The sequence below is a fragment of the Cygnus olor genome, chromosome 10 (genome assembly GCF_009769625.2).
Source record: "Cygnus olor isolate bCygOlo1 chromosome 10, bCygOlo1.pri.v2, whole genome shotgun sequence".
Classification (NCBI taxonomy): domain Eukaryota; kingdom Metazoa; phylum Chordata; class Aves; order Anseriformes; family Anatidae; genus Cygnus; species Cygnus olor.
The window spans coordinates 45251-73249 of record NC_049178.1 but is presented as its reverse complement, the minus strand read 5'-3'; the positions used below and the strand labels follow the sequence as shown (position 1 = coordinate 73249).

The 27999-nt window shown below is 36.9% G+C and overlaps 1 protein-coding gene across 1 annotated transcript; it reads left to right on the top strand.

The window, feature by feature from the left end:
- Positions 1-8: 8 nt before the first annotated feature.
- On the top strand, positions 9-27924 carry APPL1 (adaptor protein, phosphotyrosine interacting with PH domain and leucine zipper 1). Its single transcript, XM_040568540.1, has 22 exons — positions 9-176; positions 4527-4625; positions 6584-6643; positions 7837-7908; positions 8739-8826; positions 10252-10293; positions 11006-11064; positions 11542-11688; positions 13045-13127; positions 13231-13389; positions 14717-14905; positions 15236-15278; positions 16759-16815; positions 18317-18408; positions 18969-19151; positions 21404-21453; positions 21857-22031; positions 22134-22170; positions 23612-23758; positions 23990-24040; positions 24390-24479; positions 25143-27924. Exons 1-22 carry the CDS (start codon positions 123-125, stop codon positions 25290-25292), a joined length of 2127 nt encoding a protein of 708 aa, XP_040424474.1. The 5' UTR covers positions 9-122; the 3' UTR covers positions 25293-27924.
- The last annotated feature ends 75 nt before the right edge of the window (positions 27925-27999 follow it).

Below are 27999 nucleotides of genomic sequence, written 5' to 3'. Positions count from 1 at the left end.
CCGGCGCGGCGCGGGGCGGTGCGGTGACGGCGGGGGGAGGGGCGCAGTCCGCCGGGCTGTCTGGGGGAAGTAGGAGCGCAGCGGCGCCGCTCAGCCCCTGTCAGTCCCCGTCAGCCGCCGCTATGCCTGGCATCGACAAGCTGCCTATCGAGGAGACGCTGGAGGACAGCCCCCAGGTAGGAGCGGCGGGACGCGGCCCGCTGAAGGCCCACCTGCGGACTCCGGGCCTAGCGTCGCTGGCCCCCCCCCCCCCCCAGCGCCCTCCTCAGGGCTCCCCTCAGAGTCCCCTGGCCCTGAGGAGGGCTGTCCGAGGGAGGTCTGAGGGGGTTTGCCTTCGCAAACGCCGTCTTGGCTTCTCAAAAGGGTTTTTAGTATCTTAGTCTGGCACAAAAAATGGGAAAGTTTTAATAGATGCGCATAACATTGGGTTATTGGGTGAGGTTATCGTGGTGTTTGTTAATGCTGTGATTGGGTGGGGAGCGCGTGGTGCTGGGGTGCCTGTGGTCGCTCTGTTACCTGCACCTCTGCGCCTGCTGCCTGCCCTTGGCAGCGGTGCCGCGCGGTATATCGCCAGCTCTTTCGTGCTCCCGTGAAGCAGGAAATGCTTTCTTCAGTTGCACTGGTTTCCCTTACTGGTAGCAACAACAGCAGTACTTGGTACCGTCACTTTTCTTGGGCATGGATAAATAAAGTTTACAATATATATATATATATATTTTAATTTTGTTCTTTTGAATTAGATCCTTGTTTTACCGCATTGTTTGTGTTGACAAGCAAGACTTCCTGTACTGTAAAAGCATATGCATTGGTAGTTTTGGTCCCTCAACCACAGAAGGAGAAACTTTCACTTGCTTAATATGGAATGTTAATCCCTGAAATTACAACTATTTTAGCAAATCTACGTCAAGTGGAGGAACACCGTAGAAAAGGTGCCAGAAGAAGGCCATGTAGGAAGTATATCATCGCTTTCCAAAGAACAGTGCCCCATATAGCTCTAATAGCAGATGTTGGATGAGATCTGTTCTGTAGTATGGTCTCTGGCCCAGAGACTAAACCTGATGTACGCTTGCAAACAGGAAAAAAATATGAAAGCATTATAATGATGGTAATTTAACATAGTTGTCTGTTGAAGGCCTGTTCTCAGTATATGGAAATCAGAACTATTCATATTTGTAGGAAATGTCTAATGTAAAATAAACTTAGGATGCCTGACAAGTGAGATGTCGAGTTTTTTTCAAGTACTGAAGACTGAAATGTCATTTCGGAAGCTCAGGCTAAAGCTGCATATTGGAACATAATCGTCAATTCTACAATCTTTCATTTGAAGCTGTTTGTAAGGAATACAGATTAGCAAAGCCTAATTAGACAATCTTTACTTACTAATATACCTAAGCTATTAGATTTGCCTGTATCTTCTCCTATTTGAGCTACAAAATTTTCTGTCTTACAGCCAACCTGATATTTCAGGTGAATTCTGGTAATCACCCCTTAGAAGAATGTAACTGTGGCTTATAGTTTTCTATTACGTCAGTTTGTTTCTTTTATCTTGTAATCAGTGCAATGAAAATGACAACAAACGTTGCTTGAAGAAAGACGAAACCTTGCTCTCTTTAAGAGTTGCCATGGCTTTCTGATTTATGTGTTCATACTGCTTTGTTGTAATATTAAATCAATCAATCTAGATAGTTTTTCAGTGCTGATCTGTGGACTAGGATTTTGCACCTTTAGACTGGTTTGAAATGCTGGCTTCAGTTATATAAGCTTCAAATCAAACTTATTCTGCATCTAAGGGCAAGAAAGACTTTTCTAAAATGGCAAAAAACATTGATTTCTTGTTGTTGCAGGACAAAAAACTAGCCACACCGGTCCTAGTCATAAGCCAAATGACATTTTACATTGTCTTCTGCCAAGCAATGCAGCACAATTTTAATATGAACTTAGTGCATATATTATACACATACTCAGTGTATGTATATATTTATTTAGAGAGAATTTCTGCTCTCTTACTTGCATTTCCAAGCCATTGCGCAATAAAAAGGCCAAGAGACTTCACAGTACAGGCTGTATCTCCTATCACTTAAAATACAATATGTATGATGACATAAATTGTTTAACAATTCACTGACTTCTGACTAGGTGGTTTCTTAGTGCTGTTTATTACGGATAGTTTCTAGTATATCTGCTCATATATATGGGATGAAAGCATCTTAAAGAACATGCCGAATTCCATTTTTTTTTTTTAATAGAAACATGAGCAAACAATTCCTCCTTGTTTTTTTTTAAGCAGTATCTGTCAGTGTTTTCAGTTTCAGATTATTTTCTTTCCATCAATGTGGTAACATTGGCAGTTTGAAGTCTGTACATCAACAAGTGATATTTTTACAATGTTCTGCAGTGTTCTGTATTAAAGAGTAAACATAATCCAGACACTCAACCTGATAACCCTTTCAAATTGCAAGGTCAGATTTGTTTATGTTCAGGTTTAAAGGTCATGAGTATGTAATTCAGTGGTTATGGTACTATGTAATTTTTTCCTTTTGCGTTCTTTCATGTCTGTTCCCTTTAATGGAAGAGTCACATTTGTGTCATTAGGATGACACAACATGTTGCCACACCTGCAACATTTGAGTTCTCCACCTCTTCCTCCTCCACCCACCCCTGACACTTTTTTTTCTAGTTGTTTTATAAACCAAAACCATCATTAAAGCGATTTACTGTGTTGGCGATGCTGTTTGCTTTTTCTTTCCCCTTAGGTATCCTATGGGCATTATATGGTATGATCATATTTGTGAGACAATCACTCATCTGGACTTTCATGCTCAAATAACATACTTTATACATGTTTAGTGTGCATAGCTCGGTTATCATTAAAAGCAGAAATTAAGAAAAGTAGTTGAAAGAGACCTCCTTGCTTCAAGGGAAGATGGAGTGCATTCTAAGTCATTTCAAGACAAGTATTCAAGTTAGAAAGAACTTCTAATAATAAAAACACGCTGTTTCATGTGCAGTGTGATCCAGTGCTTTTCGCTAATCTCATCAGAGGTTTTCCTGATGTCCTGTGCCAGTCTTTCATTCTTTCCCCAGGTCCCGTATGTTCCATCCCTTCCTCTTTAAAGGAAGTTAATGAGTCTAAGGAAGACTAAGAAAGAGAATTTACAATTTCAAGTGTTTAAAAATTATAATTTGTGAGGAAAAAAATCAGTTATATACTCACAATTCTCTTCATTTTCTGTCAGGACATTAATTTTAGTATGAACCTAAAAATGAAGCAGTCTTCTTGCTAAGACATTACTAGAGTTAAAGGGTTTATTTTGTGTTTTCTGCAAGTGATATTCCTGTTTCTATATACAAGCATCCCAACCAATATTTTAGTGTAGTATTATGTAGCTTTTTCTTAGGAAAAGCAAATACAGCTTCTACAGAGCTATAGGTGCGTTCTCTGCTCTTCCACTTTTGGCGTTTTGTCTTGGCAGAAGCAAGCTATTCGATGCTCTCCTGGTAAGGAGTAATAGTGCTTCCAAGTGCAAAAAGGATGCAAAAGCACTGAGTAAGCATCTAATTTAAACTTAAGCATGAATTATTCCTGAGCAGCCTGATTGCCTTCTCATCTAGTCAGTCATTTCATCACCTGGGAGGGCAGTGCATGCCTTGACCTAACCGAGGGTTTCATATGGTCTCTAGTAACTCCTTCTGGCCAAAATGGGCAGGTACAGGCTGCAGCTGCCTGCAAAAACCTGCTGACCAGTTAGACTTAAAGGTTGGTGGTCAGTGTTTTGAAGTCTGATAGGTGGACAGCGATAAAGAGATTGTGCTGCCTGTGCTACTGGGGAAGGGATCAACAGGATGTGCAGCCATCAGCCTTGTGGGTGCCCCCAGCTAAGGCACAGGCTGACTGACAAGCTGGGGGAACTGGACAAAATGGGCAGATATTTTCAATGTGGAGTGGTGAGGGGGAGGAAACATAAATCTCAAGAAGATGTAGATCCTATGAGCTGTTTTCTTGTTTGGTTGGTTTGCTTTCGTTGTTTTCAGTTTCTCAGCCTTTTGCCCATGGAATTGACTCTTATTGCAGAGGTGAATTGTATGTCCAAGCACAGCCAGCAGCTGACTTTGTGCAGGATGGATAGCACCAGAAAGCCATGGCTCTCCTTCTTGCAGAAGAAATGTGTGTACCTGGCATGCTGTTCAGTCAGCTTTACCATTTTCCTTAGGAGTGTACCATAGTGGGTCCAGTAGTTGCCCGCAGTTCCAACGTTTTTATACTTATCCATTCCTGTTGGTCCTTTCTGAAAATGTAATTGTTTTAATCTGGAGAGAGGCTGATGGTACTGATGAGATGGAGTTTGGATATCTTTTTAAGATACCTTTTTTAAAAAACTGATATGTAACATGTAGCATTCTTGTAAACAATGTTTGGGGCTTTATAATTTTTTCAGTAATGAAACCTGAAACAAAGCTACTTAACTTTGGAATTCTGTTACATTTAAATACTTCTTTGCTAATTTGCCATGTTAATGTTTCTGCAGACCCGTTCTCTGCTGGGAGTATTTGAAGAAGATGCTGCTGCAATTTCCAATTACATCAATCAGTTATTTCAAGCGATGCACAGAGTATATGATGCACAGGTAGTGTTACGGAAATTCCTGAATGCATATACAGTTTTTGAATGACATTTCATGTCTCTTGCTTTTTTTAAAATAAGTGATATATATATTTTTTAAAACTATGTGGAAATGAAATTAAATGATTGTTTTTCCCTATGCTAGGGGATAGTGAGAACTAAATTCTGACTGTCACCTGAAATTTCTTTTGCAATAGAACTTCTTATGACAAGTAAAAAGATTTTCACAGAATCACAGAATTGTAGGGGTTGGAAGGGACCTCGAGAGATCGAGTCCAACCCCCGTGCCAAAGCAGGTTCCTTAGAGCAGGTTGCCCAGATAGGCGTCCAGATGGGCCTTGAATATCTCCAGAGAAGGAGACTCCACAACCTCCCTGGGCAGCCTGTTCCAGTGCTCTGTCACCCTCACCGTGAAGAAGTTCTTCGCATGTTGGTGCAGAACTTCCTGTGCTCCATCTTGTGGCCATTACTCCTTGTCCTGTCCCCACAAACCACTGAAAAGAGGTTGGCCAAATCCCTCTGTTTCCCACACCTCAGGTATTTATAAACATTGATGAGATCCCCTCTCATTCTTCTTTTCTCCAGGCTGAACAGACCCAGGTCTCTCAGTCTTTCCTCATAGGGAAGATGCTCCAGGCCCTGTATCATCTTTCTGGCCCTCCGCTGGACTCTTTCCAGGAGATCCCTGTCTTTTTTGTACCGGGGAGCCCAGAACTGGACACAGTACTCCAGGTGAAGCCTGACCAGGGCAGAGTAGAGGGGGAGGATCACCTCCCTTGACCTGTTGGCCACACTCCTTTTAATGCACGCCAGGATCCCATTGGCCCTCTTGGCCACCAGGGCACACTGCTGGCTCATGGCCAACCTGTCGTCCACCAGGACCCCCAGGTCCTTCTCCTCAGAGCTCCTCTCCAGCAGGTCGTCCCCCAGCCTGTACTAATACGTCTGGTTGTTCCTTCCCAGGTGCAGGACCCTACACTTGCTCTTATTAAACCTCATTTGGTTTCTTCCTGCCCATCTCTCCAGCCTGTCCAGGTCTCGCTGAATGGCAGCACAACCTTCTGGCGTGTCAGCCACTCCCAGTTTTTTCCCATTTTCTCACCTTCTACTTATTTTACTGTATTTCCCAGGCGTTTCTAAAATGCTCTCCATTGTGGTCTTACAGTGCATAATAGTGTGTGCCAAGCGGGACATTCTTTTTTACCCACAGCATATTCATACTTTTTTACTTATCACCAATTAGTAACTGTGCTTTTACACCAAAGGCAGAATTTATTTTGTGTGTTTTTCTGAACAATTATGTTTATGGTTGTATTTTTAATTGGTGTATACTTGGACTGTTTAACTTTTTTACTAATTTGTTAGTCTTGCTTTTCCTATTTTTATTTTCCTGTTGTTTTTACTTTCATGACTAGTGTATTTATTGTAGGTTTCCTGCTATGTAATTTTATTTTACTGCCTTTCTATTTGCTTTTAATTTCTGTACTTTCTCCTGTTTATCTGCATTGTGAAAGATGAAGCTCTTCCATACCATGAACCTGCTAATTAGGTCCTCTGCATGTGTACGAGTCAAAGCCATTTGTAGCCAGGTAGTACCGAGGTCCATTCTAATCTTTTCTTTCCTTCACAGATAACAAATTCTTAATTCACAGTAACTAGGACAGCTAATTTGAAACAAAAGCAAATATGTACTGCATAGCACCAAAAATACAGATGTCACTGTGCATAGTGCAAGCTGGGAACATGGTATTTGTTAATACTGATTACTTGTAACTCTCAGTAATGTTAAAGAAATGGAAGGGCAGGATTCTTAGGTTTTCTGAAAATCTTCAATCAGGATTCCTTCTTTCAAGTTCCGTGTCTGTAGTAGTATCCTTTTCAAATATGTGATTTAAAAATATATATATTAATTTAAATCAATAAGTAACAAGCTTTCTTTTTTTTTTTTCCTTTCTGAATTAGAATGAATTAAGTGCAGCAACTCATCTGACTTCAAAGCTTCTGAAGGAATATGAGAAACAGGTGTAGTGTAAATCACTGTTGTCTTTGCATGGTCGGGACTATGTTTTTGTAGTTTTCTATCTCCCAGAGCACAATACAGAATGTATTTAGGTTTGATCCAGATGAAATGAAATGTTACAGTTAGGTTGATTCTTTTGGCAAAGATTTGATCCACCATGTTCATACTAGTTCTTCTAACAAAAATACAGATGCCTTCCATTCTGTGTAGAAAAATGGTGTGCATAAATAGTCTGTTGGAGAGAAACTAGTCTTATTGTTACTATTTTCCAGAATTAAGTAAGTTCCTCTTACCATGATGAATATTAGTAAGTTATAGAAGATTTTACTTTTGGATCAATGTTTTGGGGGTTGCTCAGAGTAGTGTTGTATTAGAATAGAATAGTTCAGTTGGAAGGGATCTATAAAGATCATCAAGTTCAACTGCCTTATCATTTCAGGGCTGACCAAATGTTAAAGTGTGTTAATGAGGGCATTATCCAAACGCCTCTTGAACACTGACAGGCTTGGGGCATCCACCTCTTTAGGAATCTCTTTAGGCATCCACCTCTTTAGGAACCCTGATCCAGTGTCTGACCACCCTCATGCTAAAATATTTTTCCTAATATCCAGTCTGAACCTTCCCTGTGACGCAGCTTTGTTCCCCTGCCATTGGTTCCCAAGAAGCAGAGACCAGCACCTCCCTCTCTGCTTCCCCTCCTCAGGAAGCTGCAGAGAGCAAAGAGGCCACCTCGGAGCCTTGTTTTCTCCAGAGTATGCAACCCAAGTGTCCTCAGACTCTCCTTGCAGGACAGGCCTTCCAGTCCTTTTACCAGCACCTTGGTGCTGATAAAAAGCATTGATAACAATGTTGGACAGGACTGGCCCTAGAACTGAGCCTGGGGAATGCTCCTACTGACAATAAATCACCCCTATGACATAAGTCGTAGACATCAGGTTTGCATCATTCCCTGAATGTTAGAGATAATTTGGAAAATAGATTCAAAAAAAAGAGAACTATTTTTTAATTAACTTCTGAAGTATTCCCTTATCACAAGACAGTTTAAAAAAAAAAAAAAAGCTTCACAAAATAGTCCTGCAATGTATTTCAACCGTATAATATTTTAAAATAATGAAATACCTAGTACAATAGACATTATTATGGTTATGTGAATGGCAGAAAACACTGCAACCAGCATGCTTTTTTTTTTTTGTAGCATTTTCCTCTAGGGGGAGATGATGAAGTTATGACTTCCACTTTACAGCAATTTTCAAAAGTGATTGATGAGGCAAGTACTTGTATTTATTTAATTTACTATGCTAATGTTTTTTTATGTATGCACTTTGACTTGCTTAATCACTCTAGTCTTCTTTAAGATAGGAGGTACAGAAAAGCCCTTCACTTGTCAATAAGATAACGCTTAATTTTTATACTGCAGCATAGTTTGCTGAATTGATTCTGTATCTTCAGGTTATGTAACTTTAAACATGAGGATGCATTGTTGAGAACGAATGTAGTTTAACTTACTGTAGATGCAGCCAAAAAACATTACAAAATGACCATTAGAAACTGCATTTCAAGAGGGTATTTGCATTCCCTCATTTCAGATGCCTGACTGACAGAGGAGCCACTTGCTGTCTGTATTAGGGACAGAGACTAAGTGACTGACTCTTTTGAAAGACAACTTAGCATCATTAAGGTCTGAATCGGGATTTTTCTCATGATCCCTCTCCCCAGTTTAAACACTGCACTTTGGAAGAAAGGAAACATTTGTTCTTCCTCTGTAACCTGAGAAAGACAGGCTGTGATGTAGTTGGAGGAGAACTGTAGAAATAAATTGACTAGTCTTCAGAAGGTATGAGGCTGTCTTCTGACATGATCCAGTAATTTGGAATATAGTGGGGGCAGGTAGGGACAAATACTAAATGCTGAAGGTCTTCTATAAAAAGCTAGTGATGAGATCAGGAACCTAGAAAACAAGTGCTGGGAGAATGAATTTGCAAAATTACATTCAAGTTGTACTTGTCATCCCTGAGTGAAACCTATCTTGTTTTCTTATTTTTCTTTAGTCTTATCACTATTTTCCTAAAATTTCCTTCTTTCTTTTGTCTTTTACAGCTCAGCTCTTGCCATGCAGTACTTTCAACTCAACTTGCAGATGCAATGATGTTTCCTATTACTCAGTTTAAAGAAAGAGATCTAAAAGGTATTGTCAAACAAACAACGCTTTTATCAATGGCAGCAATAACGAAATTACAGCATTCCATCTTTGTAGCTTATTTCACTTAATAGAGCTGAAAAATAAGTTGCATATCCTCAGAACGCATCTCCCTTTCTTTTTTCTTGTAAATTGTTTCTACTTATCACAGTATTACAGTAGTTAAACAGTACTGCTGTTACCACAAAAATACTAATGTTATAGAAGCTTTTATCTATTCAAGATAAAAATTTTGCAGTTTCTGTAAACATTAGGAAAGAATAATTTTCAGATATGTTCAGGAAATATTTGCGTATATAGCAATACCATGGCATCAATATAATGTGTGGACTGAATTCCAAAAGCAAAGTGCCAAAGTTATGATACGTATTTTATTATTAAGGTTTAGTAAGGTAGTTCTTCAGCCCTGCTGGTTACAAAGGTGTCATCTTATGTGCAAGCATAAGATGCTTTCAACTGCTTATTTTTGTAACAGATGTATCTTAATCTGGTTGATCTAAAATAATAGACCTGAGTATGATAGATTTTACTGAAAGTGCTAAATTGAATAGACTTGTGTGGCAAAGAGGTTTCAGATATAAGCTGAAGTTAAAAACAAAATAACTTAAAACCCTAATGATGAACTTCTTAAGGCTAATATTACTGCTCAGAGCTTGGGAAGGTCTGTTAGTATCTTCTGAAGAAGCATCCCTGAGGCAATAATTGCAAATGAAATTTTCCCACTGGCATTTTTTTAAAAATACCAGCTAACATAGTGTTTAATGATACAATACTTCTTTATGTGCTTCATAGACACTTTCTGTAAAGCTTTTCCATGTTTTTTTTTCCTTTGTCTTTGCTTTACCATGAAGTTGAATATAGCTCTTTCCTTGCTTATGTTGTGATGTGACACAAAAACATGATCACAATCAGAGCAAGTAGTGCTAAATATAGTACTGATTTCTGTTTCCTGACTAAGCGACACAAAAAACATCTGGGGCATCGCTTATTTTAGGTAGGAGGAATCACACGTGTGGGAGGAATCACAGTATGTTTGGGCCTTGTTTGGGCCTTTCCTTTTCCTTCCCTTTCTTTTGTGCTTCCACTTATCCAGCAAATACCAGAGCTCTGACCAGAACTGCAGGTGATGCATTTGGACTAATGATCTTTGTCAAAGTATTTGGAAAAGAAGTTTCTCCTTACCTTGTTAGAATATAGTGTCATTTTTGGCAATTCAGATGCCCGCATAAACAATACTAGGGCCCTAAGTAGGAGCAGACTTCCCTGGCCGCATAATGCCTGTGCTGATAGTTCAGTGTGGTACAGGCTATCAGCTACACCTACTCAGTAATGTAAAATTGCCTGAGAAATCTTTATGTATATAAATGGTATGTTTATAATAACTTAATTGAACTGTGATATTTTGTTTTGTAGAGATATTAACTCTAAAAGAAGTTTTTCAAATTGCAAGCAATGGTAAGTGTAAAATACTCAGTGTTACAGGTATTAAAATAAGACAGTGTTATCGTAGATAACTTACTCAGAAAATTAGCGAAGATATTTGTATAGGTACCCAGTGTCCGTGGATCACTTGTAAATCTCTGCTCTATATACCAAAGTGTTAGGCAAATAGACATTATTTCTTACAATACTTTAAATGTATATATTGTTATTAAATAGTTCAGGATTACGCAACAAAAATCAATTTAAAGAGTAAGGTGTTAGCTCACTTTTTAAAGTCAGGATTTAAAATAGATTGATTTTAACATATCTTACCTCCCTAAAATGAATTTAATAGTTTTCTTCCTTGTTTTTACTTTTGCTCTACTATATCCTTCTTTTAATCTGGGTAGCTTCAGAATTTTTAGAAGCAAAAATGTTTAGATAAAGATTTTCATGGAGAGTTGACTGTTCTGTGTCAGGTTCTGTCTTTGAAGAATATTGGATGCTTAGGGAAATTTGTAACAGTTTGGGCATGTTTGCATCTGGTTAGAATTTTTCTTTAACAAAAGTATGTGTGGCCACGTAGTAAATATGAAGAGGCAAGAGCAATTCTTAAAGGTTTTAATACGGCAGAACTTTACATTTGACTTGTATTACAAGACAAAGTGATATAAAAGCTTTTATGCTCTATTTCATAAGTGATTAGTTTATCAAAATGACCGTAAATTCTCTCTTCGTTGCTTAGACCATGATGCTGCCATTACCCGATACAGTCGGTTGTCAAAAAGAAGGGAAAATGAAAAGGTTCGTAAAACAAAATGCTTCATATAAGTATTTTTTAGAGATGAGAAATAATTTGTCTAATATATGTACTTATGATGGAAGATAATGTACAGCAGATTGCACTTGAAGTTTGACAGTTGACATTCTATCACTCCAGACAGTTTGTTTAAGAACACAAGAACAGCTTTCCTGAATGCACGCCTGTCTTGTAACACTGAAAAAGCTAGAAGATGAAAGTTGTGATACTATATTTGTTATTTTGTAAAGAAAGAACTACTCTTTCTGGGGAGAAAAGAATACTGTGTTTGTTTTTCATGCATCTGTAAATTAGAGAAATGGAGTTGTAGCGCAAAAGATGCAAATGCTGATGATAGAGGGTAGAACGGTACTGTGATGTTTTTTGTGTGCTGGTTATAAAGCTGTTGACAAGGCATGTGATGAATGCCGAAGCTTAAACCTTTTTTTTTTTTTCCCCCTCTCCCATCTGTATCTCTTTAGATCAAGGCTGAAGTTACAGAAGATGTATATACTTCAAGGAAAAAACAGCATCAAACTATGATGCATTATTTCTGTGCGTTAAATACTCTTCAGTACAAAAAGAAAATTGCTATGCTAGAACCATTGCTAGGATACATGCAAGCTCAGGTAATTTCAGATTCTGTAAGCTGTAAGTCTTAAAGAAGATGTAAAAGTACTTAATAGGGGTTGATCTACTGAAATTCACTGCAAGACCTCTTTTGCAATCCAGGGAAGCAAACTCCATCCTCATCCCTCTATCTTGTCATGTCTGTTGCTGTGAATATCATTATTAGCCCTATTCTTTTTCTGCTCAATATATGAAGTTTTTTGAATCTCATCATGATGTGCTCTCACTCCTGTTGGAGAATCTTTTGGGGAAGTCTTGGTGCCAAATATAAAGACGTAGTTCTAATCCAAACCTAGGTGGCTAAATTTAATGTGCCTAAATCTTAGTTGCTGGTACTATTTTTTTTTTCTCTCTCGGGATCACTAACAGGAATAGCTGATTAAAACTTTGATGCATGTAGGTCTCCGTGGAAGACTGTTTCTTCTCCGTTTTCTTCTCAGAAAGTAGCATGGAGCCAGTTAAGCTCTCTTTCCTGTGGCAGCTATTCTGAAACAAGATAATCACCAAAACCACTACCATTTCTAATCAAGGGTGTGAAAGAACTGGAATGCTTAAAGTCATTCTGGCTTGGATTTATTTAATACAAGTGAACTCATGATGGGTTTATTTCAGGATGAGTGAAATAGAAAATTAGCTATGGAGTAAGTTCTTTGGAGAGACTTCAGCAGTATTTTCAGAAGTATGTTGTCAGTACCTTTTGTGAAAGAGGAGGAAAAAAAGCAAACTTTCCAGCATCTGTCACTGCCAGATTGTAGGAATTAACTCTTACAAAGTGTCTGATAGCTTTCCAAGTCCAAGAAGAACTCTTGTCTCTCGTGCAAATTTTGGAGCTTGCACATAAGAACTAAGTTCCAAATGTTTTATGTAATAAAGTCGATAGTGCAACCTGTTGCTCGGGTGCTGGTTTTGTTTAATCTGAGAATGGGAGTGGCAAGGCCACCTCCAATGGTTCCCTGTTCCAAGATTTCATATGGATAAATCCAATATAGATGTGGCAGTTCCAATATGGACCAATATGGAATAAATTGTTGAAAGATGCATGTTGCCAGTTCCCCTAGGAAGGGTCCACAGTTAGAGGGTGGCACCCTGGCAAGTTTCTACATTCACATATTTCTGTATTTCATCCAGGTGGCTTTGTGTGCATCCTCTCAACAAAATTAGATTCCTCTGCAGTGCCAACATCAACCTTCACTTGCAGACAAAAACATGTATTCTGTTCCTTTTGTTGAGACTTAGGTGGGAACGCAGGACAAAACCGGATTTCTCTGAGAAGATTTAAACTTATATGGTTTCATTTGTTAACTGTTTATTTAGTTTTATTCATGACTAAATTCTCCTTTCCTTTTTTTTTTAAGATAAGTTTTTTTAAAATGGGTTCAGAAAATCTTACTGAGCAGTTAGAAGAATTTTTGACAAATATTGGCACAAGCGTACAGAAGTAAGTTGTTTTTGTTAAATTTTGAACTGTTATCAATACAATTATTGTTCTGTTTCCACTTGTTAACATATTATCTTTGTTAGTAACATATCACTTACTTTAGTGTTCGCAGGGAAATGGAGTGTGAAATAGAAAACATGCAACAAACTATAGAGGACTTGGAAGTAGCTAGTGATCCACTGTATTTGCCTGATCCTGATACTACGAAATTTCCCGTTCACAGAAATCTAACACGGAAAGCTGGCTATCTCAACGCAAGAAAGTAAGACTAGTTTCTTAAAACTTAGAAAATACTTAATTTTGGGAAAGGAGACCTAGAAATGTATGATTATATTGTTTTGAAATTAGTTATGTTTATCTTTGGGTACTCAGTTTAGTAAGTCACATTGGAGCTATCCTTTCTTTGGAATCCTTTACTTGTTTAGTATTAATTTCTATGTTACACTGACAGTGTCATTCAGGGGCAAAGCACACGATTTTAGTCTTATTTTGCCTGAACTTTCACATCAAAAAGAAAAGTTAAAATTCATGAGAATGTAATTTTAATGGATTGTAATTGGAAGCCAACAAGATTGCAGCTGTCAGTATTGTTGTATAAGTATCCAGTAAAGCTTTAGGATTCAAGTTACTAATAAAATACAAGCTTGAGATACACAGGGCAAAACACTCTGTTAGCCTAAATATACTTTGAGCATCCTTCACAACTTCATGAGGTGAAATTTCATGTTGTCCACTGGAAGGTGCTGTTCAATAACTTTAGTTATTGAAGTTAAGCAGCTGAATTTTAGAGTTGTTAAAAATAGATTGTAACACTAAGATTGTTTCCATAATTTATATAGTAAACTTCAAACAAGAAGATTTTTTCAAAAGTCAGGTTAATTTTGCAACAACAGATAGAGTAAAATACTCACTGAATGGGGCATGGATTTCTGCAGCAGAACAATTGCAGCAATTAATATTGAAGAAAGGAGTATCTGACCAAAAAGGAAGGCTAAACCACTTTTTGTTTCAGGTTCCTTTGCTTGTTTCTAGAAGAAAATAAAAAATAAAAAAAAAAAAAAGAAAAAAGAAAAAAAAGCATGCTCTAAGCAAAATTTTGGGAATCTTACTGAATGATACCTCAATTTTCCAAGTATTTTGTATCTTACATTACATGTCTTTTCTAGTGCTTAACACAAAGTTCTCCAAGACTTAGTCTTTTTAACAATGTAAGGCAGCGTAGAGTTCAGAGGTTTTAGAAATTATGTTGATAATGCATATCAGTTGAATATGAATATTTCATTAAGCAACACTGTAAAACCTGATAATGAAAACTAAAGAATCTATGACTTTTTATTCTGAGCTAAGTTTCATATAATCTAAGAAAGCAAATATTTATGTATACTTTGCCCAGCAGTGGATACAGAATAAAAAAAGCAACTGATGGAAAGAGAATAATTTAGCTGTAAAGTTAACCTAAAACATGAGGAATATTTTCTTAAGTGCCCAGATGGCTTGCTCATGAAATTTTCATTTTATTTTATTTTCTAATTTATACAGCTCAGCTGAACTCCTAACCTACTAAGTAAGGATTTCTTTTTGTGTTTTAGTAAGACAGGGCTGGTATCTTCCATTTGGGAGAGACAGTTTTACTTCACTCAAGGTGGAAATTTGATGAGCCAAGCAAGAGGTGATGTAGCTGGAGGACTTGTCATGGATATAGACAATTGCTCAGTAATGGCTGTGGACTGCGAAGACAGACGTTACTGTTTTCAGATAACATCTTTTGATGGTAAAAAGTAAGTATTCTTACGTTACTGTTATCTATCTGCTAAGTAATAGTGTACTCACAATTGCTATAGCTGTGTGAATGTGGTAGAAAATACATAAAAAGGTTTGACTACATTATGTGAATGCTTATTACATGGGCACAGAATTTTTTTCATTTTCACTTGAATTGAAAACAAGACTTTTTACCCATTAAATGTTGACTGTGCTCAGCATGTACGCAGAATCTTCAGACTTTATTAATTTGTTGTGTAATGTATGAACATGAAAATGGGGTTTCCTGTCTAAATGGAACTGAGGCATTTTAAGTAGACAAAACTTTCTTTTTCATTCTCTTTCAGGTCTTCAATCTTGCAGGCAGAGAGTAAAAAAGATTATGAAGAGGTAAGCTTACTGGAGGTTTGCATGGAGTCCAGTGATTTTCTGTGGCACAGAAGGGAATACATTAGTAAGAATAATTGGAGTGCACGTTTTGTATGTTTTAGGTAATAAATAGTGAACTTGCTATCCATAATAAGTTTCAGGAAGTCTGACAAAATACTACTGTGTTTAAATACTAGAAGAAAAAAAAAATCCTGTTCTGATTGTTGCCAATTTGTTTTCAGTATTGTGGAATAATAATGAAAAAAGCCCACAGCAAAACAGATATTAGTAATGGAAGCTTGGCAAATGGTGCATCTCCCATTTTGTGCTTTCCTAAGCTTCTTTCATTGTACCTGCTTGTCAGGAATGAAGAATAAAGGAGATCTTAGGTTAGGGCACAGGTAATGATACAGGCAGCTGAAAAGTGAGGGAAAAATGTTTTGTGGCCCCCAATGCATGATCAGGGAAACATACTTAATGAACAATAGTTGAATCAAGAAATGGGGCATGATTTGCTTTTGAGCTGCTTTCAAGACTGCTTGTGAATACAGAATAAGGAAATACAGAAAATACGGTACTTTCAGCCTTGATTCACATTCCTCTGAGATCGTTAATGGTACATTGATGTAAGCCTTTGATGCTATTTCTAAGGTTTTTAACTGGGCTATGTCAGGTTGGCCCTGGTCCGTTTGTTCTCTTGAAGTTGTATAGCCTAACTCTGAAACATTTACCCTCAGAAGGCCCACCAGAAGAAGGGAGCTTGTAGTCAGCCTCAGTAGCTCAGAATTGTGATTTCCTGAGCTGTAGCTGCTGTGCTTTTAGATAGCTCAGGTGACACACCTGAAAACAAGCCGCTCTGGTTCAGTGGAACAGCGCTGCTAGCATGCATATATATAATTCAGTTAGTTGAAAATTTGGAGTTATAATCCAAAAATTGAAAAGCAAGGAGCTGGAGCAAAGGGTTTTTTCATAGTACAGTGAGAAAAGAGGTTTTAGCTTAGAGGTGCAAGAGATGGGCAAATCCCACAGAAGGCAGATGGAATTTTTATAATGTTTGGAGGAAACAATGTAATGTGCAGTCGGTAAATAATGGAGTTCAGAGAATACACACATAGATGCAGAATTACACCGAAAGTTAGGGATTAGAAGGGACCTTGAAAGATCACCTAGTCCAATCCCCCTGCCGGAGCAGGAACAATACAATATTTTTTTTTATTGCATTCCATAGAATCATGATTTAAGCTTGTTTTTGTTTTGATCTTCAGTGTGACTGAAACAATTCTTTAAGTAAAATCTGATATTGTAAGGTGCAGTATGCAGATAGCAGTGAATTCAGTAGCAAACTGTATGTGCAGAAAATACTGGTTTGGCTTCCTGAAATTACAAAGGAAGTAGAAAAAGTGCTGAAACTAGTCAACTCAGGTATTTAATCAAATTCCTTGAAAAAGTTATGAAAAATTTAATGTTTTCTCTCTTTTTTTCTTTTCCCTCTCTTTTTCAGTGGATATGCACAATAAACAACATATCTAAACAGATATATCTAAGCGAAAACCCTGAGGTAACTTTGCTAAAATTGATAGTATCAGTAATCTCTTCAGATACAGATGTACAGAAAATTAAAAAGGGATCAACTGGACCTAATCGGGTAGCATGGGATTAAGCTGAGTACTTCCTACATGTCTAATCTGAAGCTTGTCATTGTATGGGTTGATAGTGCTTCATGAATTAATGAAAGCATACATTCCATTGTTTCATTCATCTAAATGCTTGTGTAGCAAGCATTAAAATGATATGGCTTTTATGTTTGGTATAACATTTTGACAGCTGCAAGACCTTTTAGCTGTATTGTGTATATGATACTTTGTTGCAAATTGTTGTGGTTTAGCCCGGCTGGCAGCCAAACACCACACAGCCGTTCGCTCACCCTCCCCCCTCCCTCTCTGGGATGGGGGAGAGAAACGGGAAAGTGAAGTCTGTGAGTTGAGATAAAGACAGTTTATTAAGACAGGGAAAAGAATAACAACAACAACAACAACAATAATAATAATAATAATAATAGTATTAATAGTAATAATGTGTACGAAATAAGTGATGCACAATGCAATTGCTCACCACCCGTTGACTGATGCCCAGCCTATCCCCGAGCAGCCGCCCCCCCACCCACCCCGGCTAGCCACCCCTATATATTGTTCAGCATGACGTCAGATGGTATGGAATACCCCTTTGGCCAGTTTGGGTCAGCTGTCCTGGGTCTGTCCCCTCCCAGCTCCTGCTGCATCCCTAGCCTGCTCGCTAGCAGGACAGAGCGAGAAGCTGAAAAGTCCTTGGCTTGGTGTAAGCACTGCTCTACAACAATTAAAACATCAGCATGTTATCAGCGCTCTTCTCATTCTAATCCAAAACATAGCACCCTGCCAGCTACTAGGAGGAAAATTAACTCTGTCCTACCTGAAACCAGGACACAAATTAACATGACCAATATCTGGACAGATACAGATATTTTCCCTCTCTAAAATCCTCTTTACCCAGTGATTTCTTCCACTGGCTTTACCCCATGAAGTGAAGCCATCAATATTAAATACTGATACTTCAGAATTAGTGATTTAATGAAAGGTTAAAGTGGAATTCTTCAACTGCACAAGGTCCATTATTTGCTGAAATAACATTGCTACGTAGTGCTTACTTGATAGTCATTCATGTCTTGGTTTTTCAGAAACCTATAAATGTTCCCTAATTTCAAGTGCGGACTTTGAATCTCCATGTTTTGTTAGTTAGTAGTTGAAGGCAACGTGTCTCAAGTGAGATTTTTATTTTTCTGCATGGCTATGTTTGCTTATTTTGTCAGACTTACCATTGCAATTTTACTGCTGGCTTTTACTAACATATGCAGTATTATAAAGCAAGTGCAATAGCAGGAAATATTACAAGTTAAAGAAAATAGTACAACTATGTTACTGAAAGGGGACAGTTTATAATTTCTGTCAATTGCATGTAAAACTAAAATCTGAAAATGTACTTTGAGGGCAATGTTTTCAGTTAGTTTTTCCCATCTATTGCAGGAAATTGCTGCACGTGTAAATCAGTCAGCTTTAGAAGCTGTTACTCCGTCCCCTTCCTTTCAGCAGAGGCATGAGAGCATGCGTCCAATTGTGTAAGTTGCTGAACTGTGGGTCATTTGAAGAACACTTATATAGAAAGAATCCTGGATAAAGCTCCAGTAAAAAAAAAAAGGGGGGGGGGGGGGGGCAAAAATGTTCAGAACTAATGCTTTGATAGGCTAGAGGAACGTGTCCTGAATTCATCTTTTTATCATCGTTTATCATCCAATAATGTTACAAATGATTCAGACTTCCAGCTGAGCATAGACAGTTTTGTCAGTTATATCACATCTGGCTTGTTTGTTCTATGTATTAATGAGATTTTTCTTAATTTGTACAACTCTTGGAAGCAGATCTCAGATTGTAGTATATTTCATATGCGATTATACATTGATGTTAAGACCATCTGATAGCATTATTAATGAAAGTAGTAATTATAAATTACTCAGATTTGTTTGGAAGGTAGACTCTGTTGTATTTACTATATCCTAATCTTGTTCAGTTGCTTAGGTTTCGTTTTTGGAATTTTGTATTCGTCCTCCATATAGTTGAATTTATTATCAACCAACCTGAAATTAACACATCTTCATGTTCATTTTTTGTTTTGTTTCAGACAATCTCGTCCTACTGCAGCTCGTACTAGCAGCACAGGGTCACTGGGATCTGAATCAGCAACTTTATCTGCACTTCCCTTGGATTCATTTGTTGCCCCTGACACTCCTATACAATTTGACATAATATCTCCAGTTAGTGAAGATCTGCCTGGTCAAGCAAAATCTTCAGGGCAGGCAGGCAGGTAGGAAATGTAGAGAGAAGGAAAAAAAAAAGTCCCCAAATAAATATTAATTAAAAAATATAGGTATTATGTGTTTAGGCAGCAGCTCCAACACACACATTGCCTCTGTCCCTACTCTCTTTCTTGTCAAAAAATTTACAGTGACCAGCAAAGCAAAACAAGTATTTTTTGGTTAAATTCAGTTGTAAAATGTGGCTTATTTACATACATTAGATTCAGAATGTTATTTTCTATTTTGCAGCAGCTCTTACTGTAACAGCTAATGATTTATTTATTGATTTATTTTAATCATTTGGTTTCACAAAGTATTTTCCTTTCCTATTGCTTGCTTACCCAGCAGCTTGGGTTATTTCCTTTTGGAAACTCAAGAGAAATTTGGTAGCCCTGCTTCCAGGTGATGATGGCATACGATGACACTCTTCTTAACCTGAAAGGTGAGTGAAAATGATCTAGGCTTCTAGAGTAATCTGACATACAGACAAGTTAAAATTGTCTAAGAGCTCATCCCAAAACATAAAACCCCTTTTTCCTGTTTTTATTATTATTTTTTAAACCTTCCCATTCAAAAATAATAATAAAACCCTGTAAATCTGCACTGCATTTCTGGAACTGTACGTACAGAATTCAGATGTTGATAAAACTTTTGCAGATTCAGCTGCTCTTGTAGAAAAATAAAAATGACTGAAAACTAATTGATGTGACTCTAGTCACAGTAATGTGCGTTGTATTCTCCTGCCCTCTAGAAAAATAACTTTCAGTTGTACCACAGATACATAAGAGTTAAAGTGATACACATTTAACATTTTTTTGACGTTGTTGTTGTTTGGTATTGCAGGGGATAATCAGTTGGCTAACTAGACCTGTAGGAACATACTGATTAAAATCAATCTCGAACTGTATTTCAGGAATTGGAAAGCTTAATACTTGAGCTAAATTCAAGTCATCAGTTATTCTAAAAAAAATCATATTTTTCATAGCAAAAATGATTCAGAGTTGTGCTCAGTATTTTAAATTAACCATATACGATCAGTAAAGAATAGTGTGTTGCCATCTGTACCACACATTGCAACTTTAGAGCTATTAATTTTTTAATTTTTTTAAAGGCTTTCCTTACTTTCTGATACTGATGACATATATTTAATCTTTTTTATTTTTTTGTGAGATCCTGTGAGATTTTGCATTTACTGTTCCCATCTAGTCTTAAATGTCCAGAAGAATCTAAGGGATAAAAGATGCTAATAGAAAGAATTTGTCTGTAGTATATTTACACAGGTCAACATTCAATGGGAGGATTCTTGATTGAGTCCATGTTATTTAAGCATTGTAGCAATGCAATCATTGTAGCAAAAACTTCAGAGTTCAATCTAGAACAATTTTATTAAACTGGACAACTCTTAGTTAAGATTTCCGACACGTAGCTGAATAGGAGAGATTCACATAATTTTTCTCTTCATTCTGAAATTTGCTTTTAGAATGTTAACCATTGAGAGGTGATAGCTTCATTACTCCCCTATTAAAACCTAATTCTAAGTTTACAAACCCTTGACAAGAGTTTTTCAGCTGCCAGTTAGCCAAGGAGAAAGGGTTTAGAAGTTTTAACTAATTTCCCATTCCCTGTATTCTTTTCAGCATTGCTTTACTGTTATTGAAAATGTAGACTTGGAAGCCTAGAGTATTTTCACTTTTTGTTGTTACTGATAGCATTTCTGTCTTTGAGAGCCAGAAACAGCCACATTTCTCTTGACCCTCTAGGAGTAAAACCCCAGTGATGTTTTCAGAAAGCTGCATTTGAAATAAAACCATTGACTTTTTTCAGTAAATAATTCAACAACTTGAGACAGTGATAAGAGATGTGGTGCTCCTACAGAATAATGAAAGTACTAGCTTTTGGCTGTAATTCCTGAATTCTATATTTCATTGCCTAAAACTGTACCTTTTCAAATGTTAACAAAGCTTTGACTTGGGCTTAATTCAAGTATAAGAAATACCCTGTGAGTCAAACTCTCTGTGGTAGCAATAAGACAGTAATACCTGGTACTCTGCCCGTAATTTGAGCCCTCAAATATAGCAATTTATGTCTTTCTTCCAATTAAATTGCTTGCTCTTATGATTTATAATTCATTATTCCTCCAGATCATAAATTGTGAAATCATTACATCTTGATCTTATTTGATGCAGCGTGAGACTACAACATTATTCATTAGTAGTTCTTGTAATCTGACTCCTGGTTTAATGTTTTCATTTTTTAATAGACGCACAAATCCTTTTGGTGAATCTGGAGGCTCAAAATCTGAAACAGAAGGTAAAAAAAAAACAAAACTTAAATACAAAGTGAATAATAGAATTTACAAATTAATTTTGTATTTTCATCTGTACCTTCTTATTTAGCACCAGTTTTAAAGTGCTTAGTTATATTACATTCGTGATGTATTATTAGACGAGTTAAATCAGACTGTCTGAAAGTCCTGTTTTGTTTTTTTTAATCATTGTATTGCATCTTCTGTATTCATGAAACCAAATGAAAAGATGTGTGACTTGCTGTTTAGTAATTGTACCTGTAACACATAAGTACAAGCAAACTCTTCTCAAGTTATTGGAAGCCTGGAGTTTTCCTGACTGCAGTCCATCTTTGGTCTTGGTAGAAGTACTTTTGAATGGAAGACCCAAAGTGGAGATCACTTACTCAGTACTTTTGTTTCTCTTAGATTCAATTCTTCATCAGTTGTTTATTGTAAGATTTCTTGGCTCTATGGCGGTGAAGTCTGATGAAAGTCCAGACGTTGTTTATGAAACAATGCGTCAAATACTAGCAGCTCGGGCTATCCATAACATTTTCCGGATGACAGAATCACATTTATTAGTCACTTGTGACTGTTTAAAGTAAGTTTGCTTCTGACTTCTACTGGTGTTTATTTATAGAGTAATCTTCATTCACTTTGGTAAAATTTACTTTCTGATTTGTTCTTAAAAACAATTTTTTAGGTTAATCGATCCACAGACACAAGTTACAAGACTACGAGTAAGTAACTTTACATTTTGGGATAAATACCCAGCAACATATTTCTCTTACTTTTAAAATGATATTATGAAATGTTAGCAAAAGTCACTGACAGCATGAAATTTCCACAGAAATTTCCGTGAAAACTGGGAGACAGATGCAAACATCTAAACATAAACAGAAAAACACTAGAAAATCAGGTTTAAGGGGAGTGATCTTAAAAGGCGAAATAGGTTTTTGAAACATTTTTTCCTGTGATTTGATAGGGTAAAATCTTAGGAAAATAACTATTTTATTTTAATAATGTGTCTGTTTAGAAATATTTATATATGTGGTAGAGAAGTATCATTAAAGTTGGAGTTAAATAAATGTAGAAGTCCAATAGGTTTTGGTAGGTGTTTGGTTTTGTGAGTTGTTTTTAATCCATAATTATGTTTAGTGTTCTATGTTTTTTGATTGTTTATTCATTTTTTTGCAATAAATATACATGAAAAAACAGGTGGAATTCTTCATAGCATATGAAATGTGGCAAACTTAATTCTTCAGTATTAGCGATCTTTACTTTTTGTATTTTGAAACTCTTCCTCCCCTCTCCCCTTTGTTTCTGCACAGTTTCAGGTCTGTCATTTAACTTCTTTGGGCCTTCTTTTAAAGATGCTCAACTTGTCAGGGACTCTAAATCATCATTTCCATAAAAAGAAATCCTAAGCATATGAAACCTTTCTAATATTTCAAGCTGTGGGTTTTTTTTCCCTTTTTTTTCTTTACCTTTGTGACACTAAGTTCAAAACTGCCCCAAAGCTGGGAGCTATTAAAGGTGAGATAAAGCAACGGGTCGAATGTCTAGTATTCTAAATGTGTGCAGTCAAGGTTACGAAGAACTCTCATCCTGTCAGTTTATAATACTTGTAATAGGGACCATCAGAATTTAAAAACTTATCCTTTGCCAAGTTTTAAAAAAATATATTTGAAATGTCTAGTCCGACTTCTTTTAGGAATTGAGAATGCAAAGTATTTTTATTGTAACAAAATAGTAAGGCTATATGGATTTGTTTTTTTTTTTTTTTTTTTGCTTGTGTTTTCTTGCTTATATAGTTCAGGTGAGCTGAACTATTTGCAGTTAAAGTTTTACAGAAGTGCACCAAATACCGAAAGCTTAGTCAAAAATGCAATTTGTATATGTGTCTGTTTTGTAAAAATAAATAAAATGCTTGTTCGCATTTAGAAAGATGACTGAATCTCATGGCAAATATGATTCCCTCCTCTCTCTTTTGAATCATTTAATCTTTCCCTTCTAAATTCCTTTTTTTGTGTTTGGCAGTTGCATGCCCAGTCAGATTGTAACTTTCGCTGGTGTGGTTGCATATTTTTGATAACGAAGTAATGTGCAGTACAGTGAAACTTCATATAGAAAATATTTGAAACTGGTTTTAATATCTCCATATTTGATCCTTTCTGGCAGTTTCCTTTGCCCAACGTAGTCTTGTATGCTACGCACCAGGAGAATAAGCGCCTCTTTGGATTTGTGCTTAAAACTTCAGGAGGGAGAGTTGACAACCGCCAAACTTCCGTCTGCTATATATTTGAATCAAATAACGAAGGGGAAAAGGTATTGGTGATAGTTATATTTGTATCGGTTTGGAACCTGACATGGATTCCAATGTTAGATCCAATCCATTCAAGCTGGCTAAGTATTTTGTTTATGTACTGAAAAAGAGTTAACCTGATAGTACCACAAAATGTTTTAATATACTGTCATATCTGATATGACAATGTGGTGTATTTTCAAAGGCATTTTCATTAGATTTTACAGATTATTTCAAATCTGATTTGTATTTAGATTTGTGACTCCGTTGGACTGGCAAAACAGATAGCTTTTCATGCAGAACTGGTAAGAATCTTTTTTAGGGGAAGGTACCCTCATGAATGGAATAGAGACGGTATATTTAGTATGTGTAACAGAATATATTCTGCAAGATGCTTACAGATGCAGTGAATGTTGCTGTGGAGTACTCTAAGGGATTTGTTTTATAGAACTTAAACCCGAGATAAAAAGACTTTGAGCCATGTTTACTTTAGAACAATAATCAAGATGACTTCTTAATACCTTTACCAAACATACCTGTCCATTAAGAGAAGACTAATTGTTTAACGCTTTTGAACAAACTCATATAAATCAGTACTGTATCAAACATGTCAGACTGTTGTTCATTACTTTTGTTTACATTTTTACCCTTCAGGATCGAAAAGCATCAGAAAAGGCAAAAGAAATAGAGAGAGTCAAAGAGAAACAACAAAAAGAATTAAGTAAACAAAAACAAATCGAAAAGGTATGTTATTTCTTAATGCTTTGTGTTTTTTTTTCCTACGTGCTATCTTTATTTTGTAGTTTTTTACTTCCAGCTACAGTCTCACAGTCTTTAGTACAAATTCACAGAACATTGTGGAATAAAGTTAATTTTTGAAAGTATTTCCTGTGCAGATTTTGTATAATTTCGCAGTCGTTTTTAAAAAGAGCTCTTCTGAGGAGAGAAACCACAGAACACCTTTATAGGTGCACTCAGGAACAGTGCTTGAAGGAACAACTGTCACAGGCCCAAAATAAAAACGCTGTTGTCACATGCATGAACTGCCCCATATGTGGCAAGTAATGATCTGCCATGTACGGAGACGGTTCATTTGCTACATAGTGAGGAAGGGGCTGCAGGCTGTAGGCCATGCTCCTTATTCTGACCTGCTTTTTTTAATGGGTTGCTGGTACAGATGTGTTAAATGCATTAGCTGTTCTAATAATTCCAGCTACTGAAGCCAAAATAGCTTGGTTTCCTACTCGTTCTTTTAACTCCTTCTCTACAAAAAGTTGTCCATTGATAATATTAAAAGACAGTTTACAAATCAGAATAATGGTATCCTGTTTCCACTTCAGACAACTTTAAAATGAGAATTATTTTGCTGATTTTTTTCCCTTTTGCTCCCCATTCTTCTTAAATTAGGACTTAGAGGAGCAAAGCCGATTGATAGCTGCTTCCAGCAGATCAAACCCAAGTGGTGGAGAAGGACAGTTTGCAGTCCTTAGTAGTAGCCAGTCAGAAGACAGCGATTTAGGAGAAGATGGAAAGAAGAAGAGAGAATCTGAAACCTAAGGTTGCCTACTCTAATTAAAATTGGAATCATGGATATAAGTTCTACAAGAAGTGATATGTAAGTGGGTCTGTTGTATTGTATAAAAGACTTCATGATGTGTAGACCCTTATATGCCTTGATTTTTCTTTCTCAATTAAGTGATTTCCACTTTCATGTCAGTATAATTTCTCTTTTGTATGCCAGATAAAGCGTGGTGATGCTACCATGTTTATTACAAAATTGTTTTCTCAAAAAATTCTCTGCAGTATGGAAAAACTCTTACGTTTTTTCCCTTTTACCTGCCTGTGTAATTGACTGCTTTTGAACCAAGACTTAAAACTTTCACTAATCTTAAACAGTATGGTGAAATTTGTTCTTTACACAAGTATGCAGAACACCTTGCTGGAAACAAAAGTGGATGCCTAAATAAGGCAGTGCTAAGCTTTGCATAACTTGTTGCACATACTAGGGATTTTTCTTTCTACGAACAGTTAACATCAGTGAGATGTGCAATAGTTCTAGACAGAAAGATCATATTTTTTGTTTCATATTGCACGTCTTGATTTTTTTTCTTTTTGGTGAATATAATGCTGGAAGGCTTCTTTGAACAGGAGAGAAAAAATACTTCGTCAGACCTATATAAGAGCTGAAAAGATGCAGTTGCATTTTGCTGCGTGAGGAATGTATAAAACATTTTTTATCAAACAGTAAGAATAATGTATATATTCTTGTAACACAAGTGCCATGTTCTTGGTTTTCCCCACTATATGTGATAAAAAGCTGTAAGCCTTTGAGTTCACTTTTTTATAAAAAACATGCTTAGAGTTGCAGGAACATGTTGAATTTTATCATTTGAAAAATCTTCTCAATCTATAAATGCCTTGCTACCAGTACACTATGTTTACTGAAAATGAGTTAAGGCTTTTAAAGTCTTTTTATGGAGCTGTATTTTGCAAACAGAAGTAAAAGAATATGCTAGTCTACATCCTAGAGTCAAATCCCATAACGAGTTTTTCAAACTAATGTCTGTTTACACCTCTAAGCCTGAACTCCATGGTCCATACCCTGTGTAATATTTATTTTGTACAATACTAAATGTGCATTCATCTTTTGATCCAGAAGAGAAAACTTGTTTGAAGTAAGAAGAAATATTTATTTTTGCACTAATTACTGTAAGTACTAAACGCCAGTGAAACAGTTGCCTCTCTAATAGGGGCCTGAAAGTAATAGGAAATGTAGAAAGAAAATAAAATACTTATATTCCAAGTTGTATTATAAGTTATGACTGTTTTACAGTTTATTGCAGGGTGTTTCTGGTGTTCAGGAATGGAAGCAATTTTCAGAATATTTCCCATCAGCTGGTGATGGCCCAGTCCTTCAGAGCTAGAGTCGGTTGGCACTGATTAAGTAAGGGAGGAAGCTCAGGACCTCTCTGCTAGGCATCTGTAGGTGCATAGAGGGGACGCTATCCTTAACTCTCCTCGCACACAGGAGTTGTGGCTAACAGTGGCAATCTCCTCCTGCTCTTTCTGCTGGAGATGAAAAGTTCTATGCAGAAACTTAACTGCATCTGGCTCCTGTCGCAGGAGAGAGAAAGGAGCAGTGCCTGCTGCAAGAATAAGTCTGCTTCACTGGGGCTGCTACAGCAACAGGAACTAGAGCAGCTTGCGTGATACCACAGGCCCTGTAGCATATAGAAGGGACTGAGCAGCCATGGAAGTAGTCACAATATTCCTGCCTTAAAAGAGGAGGTGGTCTAGGAGACTGAGCAATGAAGAGACTTGAGGCTCTCTTCCTGAGGTGGTTAGCAGCTCCAGTTCCAGCATGTTTCATCCCCACTGTAGCCAGTTGCAGAAGTACCTGCTTTTGGTGTTGCCCAGTCAGGCCCAATAGCATCAGCCTGTGGCCAGATTTGGCCAGCACACTGTCACATGGACCATACAAATCTGAGGCTTTTTTTTATTTTAAAAAAAAAAAAAAAACTGAAATGGCATTTTTATTTTGTTTGTAGTCTTGTATTCTCATCTCATCTGTAAGAGACTGTTTTTATTCTTTCGAAAAAAAAGTACAGAAAGGCAGCAGATGCATCTTTTCTTTTGTCTCCTTTTTGTGCCTAAATACAGGCTTACAGATAGTTGGATGGCAGCCAGTTTACCTCTGGAAATTGATCTAGTTTGTGTTTCTTTCTATAATGGTCTTTGTTTTTTGCACTATTTCTGGTTTCTATCAATCAAATATCATGCCAGCACAGCTCAAGGTTATTGTGTCTTCCTTAAGTACATGCTGAAGACGAAGTAAGTGTGAAACAGCTCAGGAAGAATGTGATTAGTGGTATCCAGTTTCTAGAATCTAGTCACTGGGCTGTCAGAGTAAGATTAGCTGCAATAGCCACCGCTCCACGGGGAAGACAGATAATAGGTTAGTAATCTCACCAGAAATCACTGCTGACAGAGAATTGATATATTTTTTCTTGACCCGTACCATTAATGTTTTAGACTTAAGTATGTAACTATGAGGAGGAAATCAGGAGAAAAAGATGGGACATGAAATAACTGTTAAGGAATTTGTCAGATTTAACTATTTATGATTGGAATTACTTCAGTTTTAGCTCAGGCTTTCCCATCTATTGCAACTAAATCTAGTTTTCTAAAACAGTGTAGGAGTGAATTGCATTTCACTTGCAGTGGATGATTCTTCTCTCGTAACTACTGAAAAGAAGAGAAATTA